The following is a 9,381-nucleotide window of genomic DNA, read 5'->3' as shown; positions in this document are numbered from 1 at the left end:
TTACTGACCGCCACATCACTGCTGAACGTCATTGACAGAAAAAAGTGGGACGCCAAAAGCTCTTAGACAAAATTAAAAATAATAATAATGTTCAGTCATAACAGACATTAAGTATAAGTTATTCATTTTCAGCATCAGCAAAAAAGCAGAAAAAACACACAAATAATTTAATATTCCTTTTTTCAGTATTATGTGTGTCCACCCTTTGCTTTATTACAGCCTCCTTTGTTTGCTTTGCTTTGTTTTTTAAAGAAATCTCCAAGAATTATTTTTCACACCTCTAATGTTTGAATCTTAGAAGTTGGTTGCATTTTGTGCTTCTCAAGTAATCCTAAAAACATTTAGTGGTGTTGAGGTCTGGACTCTGGGGTGGCCAGGCCATTATACCGAGAACACCAGCAGCGTCTTTGTTTGATTTGCTGATTTTCTTCTTTTTTATCTACTTTTCTATTTCATTTTCTCATCTCAGTGATATACTGACACACAGTATTTATATATCTATATATATATATCTATATATATATATATATATATATAAAACAAACATAAAAAACAGAGATAGACCAAACAATTTTACTTACTAAAATATTTATTTAAAGAAAAAAGTAAAAACAATGACAGGCAGTTACAAATGGGACACACAGCACAAGCAGCTTTATTTTTCTATTTTTCAATTGCATCAAATTGGAACCACTTTAGCTGGGCTTTTTATCTGTCCTCATATTTGAGCAGAGCCTATGGAAAAAATTAGCAGCAAACCAGTTCAAAGAAAACACAAATAAAAAACTCATAACCCCTAAAAAAAGAACTGAGGAAAAAAAAGAAAAAAAAGGTGCTGTGATGAATATTTATGCTTAATTTGGTTGAGATAAAACTTGGAAATATTCTCTAATCAAAGCCTTAAACTGAACATAAGCAGGAACGTAAAGGCAGCACAAAACAATTGTTTCTAATTCATAAAAGCACTGACCATAAATACGTCTAACACCAGTCCACATTTTGTGTTGTGTAAGCTGTTATATAATTTGTGGGAAGCTACTGTCATTTGATTATTTGATTTCCTAAGTGCACTCTGTAATGAATTAAAAAGACCTGATGTGTGTGAAATGCATTTGTCATATTAGGTAACTTACCAAGCTGTTTGTATGCCTTTCTTGATCAAAAACATACAAATTGAAATGAATTGCTTATTGAAGTTATGAAACAGATGAAAAAAGAAAGCAGTAACAATTCAAATACTATTAAGCAACCTGATTACAAGTAACATTTCATGAATTGGTAAGAGCCAACCACATGAGCTGCTGAAATAAAGACTGTAGACCAAATTTATCATATGCCAGCTTTCATAGCAAACATCCTAAAACCTACTCAACACATGAAACACTGGCCAAAACTAACATCTACTCACTGCGTACATTTAAAACTGCTATGTAGAAAAAAGCAAATAAAATACATCAGTAAGTATCAGAATGATCAATTAGATAAATCTATAACACAATAAAAAGCAAAAAAACAGCCTGTTCTGCTAACTATTCTTGTTAAAAAGTGGAAAGCTGGAGAAATTTAACATACCATACAGACATTTCAACACAGTTCACTTAATTTTCCAGTGAAATACAAAGAAGTACAATGAACCTCACATGTGTGGTGCACACTAAAATGATACAAAACACGATTAGCAGTGAGTTGTACAGAAGAGGAGTCAATACTGGATACAGTTTTAAGAATGTACTTATCGTAACTTGTGAAAATACACAGAAACAGAGAAATTCAGTAGAACAACAGTTCTGAAATAATTCTATTTTTGCACACAGAGTCTGTTCATCGGCTCCGTGTCGCATGTAAGGCAAACGGTAAATCATACGAATCGTTTAGCAGTTTTACCCTTTCATATAAACCAGCTAAAACATTCCAGATAAGAAAGGCCTCTGATTCAGTTTGTTCTCTATTAAAAGGCTGGTGAATACATTAAAGGTAAAGGTAAAGTCACCTAGAACGCCTCGGATCACTGTTACTGTTCTTTTTTGCCCCAAAGAAGACTTTTCAAGTTTAAGCAATACTTATAGCACCATCATTACACCGCCACCCAATTAGACAGGCTTAATTTTTCTCATACAGTCTTTTTCAAAGTTTACCACCAATATGCCAATAAATAAAACAAACTGAATTATAATAAAAGTAGAGGCAAAGTTTAGAGGAGCTTGAGAGGAATAAAAACAAATGTAAAGTACCACTATCCAGCAATATGATACAATGGTTCAAAGACACTGATAACTGATTAAATAAAACAAAACTGATTATATTTGAAATTCAGATTAAAGCAAAGGAGTACAAACAATGAGAAACATTTCAATTTATTGTGTGTCACCCTCATGCATTTAAAATGGAACATAAAGGAAACTTCATTAAAAAGCTTTTTTTTTTGTATGGTTCCTAGGGGAAAACGATGAGATTTCAAGGTGCTGTTTTTGTCAACATAACTAAATCATGTCAACTTTTACATTTCATAACCAACTAAACATTTTACATTCCAGAAGCTTGAACCTTTAACTCAGCTATCACTCTAAAACACCATTAATAAAATTCAAGACCATTTCGATCTATTGAAATCGAGTACAAAAAAGCTCAGCTTACTGCTGAGCGAAAGCCACAATCAAAAGGCATACAGTTACATTTTAACACGCAAATATGTGTACTTTCTGACATCTAATGCCCACTGAAAAAATCTTAACATCCCACTCTTTCGCTGTCCATTTGGAAGAGGGAAACGCTACGCTGTGATGACCGTACGGCAGGTAACTGGAAAACGAGGAACTGACCAAGTGAGGGGGAAGCGTTTTTACCAAAAAATGAATGGAAAATGTGAAGGAATGTTAGCAGTACAAAAAAGTGAGGAGTTGTTACAACAGCAATCAGAGGGAGAAAGACACAACTGCCTCCATGTTTTATTATCAGTTCAAATATGAGTCCAGAATGCCATGTTACAGTGTTAAAATGGCTGATGATGCGAGTAATCAGATGAGCATTCGTGTAAATATAGTCATAAATAGAGCAACATTTATTGTACTATAATGTTAATGTGGAATGCATTAATACAGTGAATAGTTTGCAGACTTCATTTAATATGCGCTAATGTTATAACAAACCTGAAACATGTTGAATCTAAAACTACAACCATAAATAGACCTGAGAGTGGAGAGTGGGATAGAGCGAGTTGTATTTATCAGACGTAGTACGGTTTACACTGCAAAAAAGGATATCTTAACAAGTGAAAACATCTTCAGTCTAGTCAATATAGCCAAGATGTCTCAATAAGAGATTGTGTGGCCATGACTTAGTAAGGTGTGAGAATGAGATAATTAAGCCATGGCCACGACTTACCAAGGCATGGGAACAAGATCCTAATGAGTGGCCACAACTTAGTAAGGCATGGGAATGAGATAATTAAGCTTTGACCACAGCTTAATAAGGCACGATCTCGTTCCCACACCTTACTAAGTCGTGGTCACGAATTAATCATCTTTTTCTAACGCTTTATTAAGTCATGGGCATGCGTTCCCACGCATTAATATGCCGTGGCCACACATTATTTTTATTTTTACGAGATGTCACCAGCAGGGCTCCATAACTGTCAGATAATTTTACTCATACTTAATTCATGAAACAAGTAAAATTTTCTGCCAATGGAATAAAACACTTTCACTCGATAAAATTTCTTAAAACAAGTGAAAATGTATAGAAATAGGTTAAATTATCTCATAACGAGAGACATTAGATACACTGACTACATCTAAGAATTTTTCACTTTCACAAAGATATAATTTAGTGCAGCATACTATGAAAGGCAAAACCAGGCGGCCTCACTCTGAGCTAACTGATAAATACGAACCAATGAGTCTACTGAGATCCTGAGTGTATGAAGGAAGCACCAGTGCTTATCTGGATGAACCTGTGGATATATGTCTGTGATACAGTGCTTGTGTGTAGCTTCTCCTCAGTTTAGTCTTAGTCCTGGACCACATTGTAAAAAAAAAAAAAGTCTAAAGCAGCATCCTTCCCTCCTTCCTTCCTTTCCTCCCTCAATTCAAACTTATCTGAAAAAACAGACAAGAGGCTGGGACATCTAAGAGAAATGAAACATGGAAGGATATAATGTAAGACGTTTAAACTGTATGTACAACGTCCTGAATTCCAGCAGTCATCACATTACCCTTCTAGCCCTTTGCAAAACCCTTTCTCATGACCTTTTACATCTCATTTGCCATCTCTAAAACTAGACTATTTGTCTATCTGCTCACGCATTACTGCACTACAACTATATGTTAAACCACCTGCCGTTTACACCTGCTTTTGCTTTTATACTGATTCATTCTAATAGCGACTTGCTACCCAGTGAGGGGCACTCCTCTAACTACATAAATGAGCTACTATACCATTTCCCTGACCACAGGGTGCATACTGTATGACGTCATACATGGGATATAGCATTTTCTAACAAGTCCCTACACCTTCAAGTCAACTAAAAATTAAGACATAAAATAAAACCACAATAAGGCATCAACGATCAACACTGATATTACAAAAAAATATTAATAAATGAACAGTGTAGAAAGTAGAACAAACAATTTATGTAGCATTAGGCTATAATGCATTGTTACATTTTGCTAGGAGTTCAAGGGATGGTTTTCCAGACACAGATTAAGTCTAGCATTGGACTAAATTACACTGCCAGTGGGGACTAGGCTCAGTATGTGTCTAGAAAATCAGCCTGAAGTGTTTGGTCTCTCTGGGCCGATGGACACAGCTGGCACTATCACGAAGGAGTAAAGTCATATGATTCCTTGTCCTCTGTAAGGCAGTGAATGTGTATTAATTGCTGTTCAAGTCCACAAAGCCCAGCCCTCAGCCTTGGGGGAGGGACAACAAGCTGGCACAAAACTAAAACCTCAAATAAATCATTTGGCCCATAACTGTGAGCCATTCAAGGGCATGAGCAAGAGAATGTGAGTGTGTGATTACATCTTTTCTACTGAGGTTCTGTTCAACAGACCCACATTATCAGTGACGATTCTACGTTCCGCAGGGTCCGAAGTGTGACAACGGGTCAGTCACAGGCAGTTGCTGAATTGGAGCAGTGAAAGGCGGTTGAGTCCTGGCAGTTTTATCTCATTGACTTAATTCTAAGAAGGACAGAGTGATCCCTGGCATGGTGATGTAGCAGCCTCTGTATCAAGTAGCTGGCAGTGGAGTTTCCTCTGAGCAGAGGGGACGTCCTCTTAGGGGAAGACAGGCAGGCAGGAAAGCAGCTTCTGAAGTTTTCTTTGTTTTTTTTTTTAATTGCCCCAGGCAGGGAGTGAATTTACCTTCTGCAGGCCTTGCAGTGAAAACACATCAACCAGGAGTTGCTGTAATACTTCAAAGAGACCTAAAAGCAGCACGTAATGTTGCAATGGAAGACAAGTTCAAAAAGGAGGTTGGGGGCCAGTGCCTTGGGCACAGTGAGTTTTTAAGCCAAAAAAAGGGGGTCAAAGTCTTTCAGGCAGCTCTCTCCTCCAGGGAGGGCTTTTTGCTGGGGAAGGGCTGGGCATACAGACTCTTGCTGGTGCTGTCCAGGCTCTGGAAGTATGGGTGAGACAGAGCTTCATAAGCTGATATCCTTCTGGCTGGGTTGAATGACAGGAATTGCTGTGTGGATGGAGGAAAAAGTGAGAAAAGAGTCTGTTAATGTATTTGGAGTGGACCATTACCAAATGAACTGCTTGTACTTGGCTTTGGCATTTGGCTTGAATGGAGATTCTTAAAATGATAGTTTGGCAAAAAATCAAGTTTACACAATTTTCCCCTTACCTCACATGCAGTCAGTTTGTTGTCTGAAGTTAGTTTCTTGGTTTTGCACTGGAGCTGCAAGGCTAATGTAGCTAACAAGTAATGGAAGTAGCGATGAGACACTTTGTTTAGCTATTTAAGCACAGATGTTTTGAAGTACTGCTTCGATGTGTGGTCCAAATGCAAATGTGACATGACCACATATGAATGACGCTTGAGGATGTGTCCATCAGCCACTGAAAGCCAGAGGGCCTGGAAGGCCTTCACATGGCTTCAACCTGTGATTGACACATTGGCTGAGTCAATCATCTGATCTCGAATCACAGAAAGGCCCACTTACAAATTCTCAAATTCTTTAAAAGTGGTTCAAATGCAATTCTATTTTGAGGAGAGGAGGAGAGATAGAAACAAGTAATATTCATAAACCAACATCAATTCCCTGTGTTTGGAATTTTTTTAAGACTGGGGAGGTGATAAACGAAAACAGAAGTCGTCTTATCCCCAGCACAGCAGAAAGAAATCGTTTTCTGAAATAAAACTGCTGGAAAATAAGGATGCCGTGGTTCTCTTTTCTGTATTCCCAAACCAATGTCCAAGTTATTTAGCCCCCCACTCCTCGTATAGCCTACCTGTTGACAGTTGTAGTAATTATAATACTTGGTCTTATAATTGTGACCTTAATAAAAAATTAAACCTCCAGTCAATATTTCTTTCTTACCTTTATGAAACAAGACATTTTTAATAAAGATTAAAAAAAGATGGAATGAAGAACGGAAATATAGTCATGATGACCCAGATAAAATGGATGGCCAGTAGATGGACGGTCATTAGAGAGCAGGGTGTCGAATGTTTTGAAACCTCAAAACGCTTTTCGACACAATTGCTTTGAATATTCCAAGGCTTCATTTTGCACATCACTAACTAAAAGCCTGTGTATGTTATCACTGTGCAAATCACATGCCTTAACCTTGACATATTTTGCCTGTATTTTGACCATTTTTATAGATAACAACATGCCATTAGGCGACAGAAATCACATAAACAAATCTATATGACATTACGTAACAACAACATGGTCTGAGCAGGCGTGTGATGACGTAGGCATGCGTTTTTACAATGGTAATTGATAATAAGCTTACATTATTTGTTAGCATTAGTTTCCTAGCCCCAGTTCAAAACTTAAGAACCAAACTTCGGACACCAAACGTTAACTGAGCATACATAGGCTGCAAGAAAAATTGTGTGAATCTGATTTTGATTTTAAACTTGATTTGCCAAACTATCACTTTAAAACACTGTGATAATAAAAACACTGTTGAAACTCACAAGTAAGAGAGATTTGCCGAGTTCATCCATGTCTGGCACCAGGTCTTCGATGGGCTGGGGAGGGCGAGGGGAGAAGGCACTCTGAGGCAAACCCACCTCTTGGGGCCAGTCTTCAGGAGAAGGGACTCCAACCACACTGGAATCATCAACATTATCATCAGTATCACTTACATTATTATTAGTTACACTGCTGCTCATGAATATATTGTCTGACACATTTCCATCCTCATGTGAAAGTCAAAACAGTACTCACTCAAAAATCTTGCCCAGTTGGTCAACATCAGAGTTCCCTCGGAAAAGGGGTCTAAACAGTTAAACAGATTGGTTAGTGGTGTGACTCATAACACAAGAATGTACATGCAGGATGACTGATAACACACCATCGGTTTGAATCAATTAAGTACAGCCATAGCACAGTCAGTGTGCCACATCATACCATGCAAGCATATAAACTGTCCTTGGTTGGTCATAACATTTATTCTATAAACACAAGTTGTTCTCTCATGATAGCCAGAGAAAGACAATGAGCAAGAGAAAGAAAGAAAAAAAACAAAGAAAAAACGAAAACGAGAGATAGAGAGAGGAAAAATCCCCTCGCTGTGTTGTAGGCCAGCCAGGTCACAGAGTGGCGCTGATGTAATAAGCAGTGCTACTGTAAACGCTATAGTTTCCTGGCCAGGCTGACTGTGAGCTGGACTGAGAGAGAGAGGGACAGAAGAGTGAACTAAGGGCTTTTTCAGTGCATGCTGAGAGAGAGAGCTGTTCACATGTTAAAATCCTACTGCTGCTTGCTGCGGCTTTAGGCCCATTAGAAGGCCCATGGGCGGGCATGCTTCCCCCTGGCACACGCACAAATTCCAACAGAACCAGCCCAGGCCCCCGTCTCCAAACCACATCCACCGCCAGAGGAGGCACGAGGGGGGAGGAACGCTATTTTTCCCCGGCGTCTGCTCTGGCTGCCTATATGCCCCTGTGTGGGGGAACGGCAATGAGCCGTGTGAAAGAACGGCTCAGTTTATCTGACTGTGAGAAAGAAGCTGAGAGCAGCTCTAATAAGCCTTGCTGTTGTTGCTAATACTGGATGTGGAAAAGAAAAGTACAGTACGGAAATATGAACATCAAATAAAATGAACTGCCCAGTGTCGTCTGTTTAAACATGTTCACAAGTTTAGCCATAATCTAGTTTAAACAGACTGTTTTATGCAATCTCATGCAATGAGGATGATCAGCATTTTACTGTAATTATCACAGTGGTTCTTTCTCCTGGCTAAGCTTGGATAACGTAAATTTAGGCAGAATTATTACGGTAAACTATATAATTTTAATCTAAATTCAGTTATAAAATATCACATGTGGACATTACAGAGTCTTACTCTATAGCCAACATACTGGCAATATCATTTTCATATACTTACCAACAGAGCCATCCTCTAATTCAATTCAATTCAATTCATTCAATTCAATTCAACTGAACTTTATTGTCATTATATCAATACAGGGCTGTACAGTATAACAAAACACTGTCAGCCTATTTCTCCCATGTAGTGATGAGGTCAGCAGGTGGAGGTAGAGTTAAAAGTGCAATCTACAGCAGAAATAAATATGTAGTCTGAGCAATTACAGCTTAGGTGTTTTGTGTGCATTACTCAAAAGTACAGTATGTTGAGGTTAACTAGGTCAAATGTGCATATATAATAAGCATTGTAAACACAGTGTAACCACATCGTCACAGTTGTTATATTCACACAGTGTACAGTGCAAGTAAATGAGCATTTCAGCTGCGTATACAGGTTACAGCCTAAATGTTCAAATATAGAGAGTTCCAATCATAAGTGCATCATGCATGCAGTCCCATGAGCTAGCGGAGCTCAGTGTGTAGATATGCGGGTAAACTGGGGTAGATATGCTGAGTGAAAACTGTTGGTTCTGGCTCGGATGTTCCGGTACATCTTTCTGGATGGCAGAGGCTGAAACAGGAAGTGGCTGGGGTGTGTGGGGTCAGAGAAGATTCTGATATTACTTAATCATTTATAACGAACTACCCTGGCGATATTTTGCTTTTCAATCACATGAAAGCTGAGAATCGCTGGATGTTAACAGTGTTACATGCCATCTGTGCACAAAGAGTATGTGTTTTTTATACTGTATACATTTTAAACTAAACATATATTAGAATGAACACTGGGAATTATTTTATTAAGGCAAATCAATAAAAAACATCACATGGCA

General features: G+C 38.1%; 1 protein-coding gene across 1 annotated transcript in view; it reads right to left on the bottom strand.

Annotated features, from left to right (window-relative positions):
• Positions 1–3,408: 3,408 nt before the first annotated feature.
• cdk6 (cyclin-dependent kinase 6) overlaps positions 3,409–9,381 on the bottom strand; it is a 39,792-nt gene continuing 33,819 nt past the window's right edge. The window contains exons 5-7 of the mRNA XM_036566433.1: positions 7,406–7,456; positions 7,153–7,288; positions 3,409–5,685 (exon numbers count right to left, since the gene is read on the bottom strand). Of these exons, the coding sequence (XP_036422326.1) occupies positions 5,536–5,685; positions 7,153–7,288; positions 7,406–7,456 (337 nt within the window). The 3' untranslated portion in view covers positions 3,409–5,535. The remainder of the gene's footprint in view (positions 5,686–7,152; positions 7,289–7,405; positions 7,457–9,381) is intronic.

Source organism: Colossoma macropomum, unplaced genomic scaffold (assembly GCF_904425465.1).
Source record: "Colossoma macropomum unplaced genomic scaffold, Colossoma_macropomum, whole genome shotgun sequence".
Classification (NCBI taxonomy): Eukaryota; Metazoa; Chordata; class Actinopteri; order Characiformes; family Serrasalmidae; genus Colossoma; species Colossoma macropomum.
This window is presented reverse-complemented; position numbering and strand designations above follow the sequence as displayed.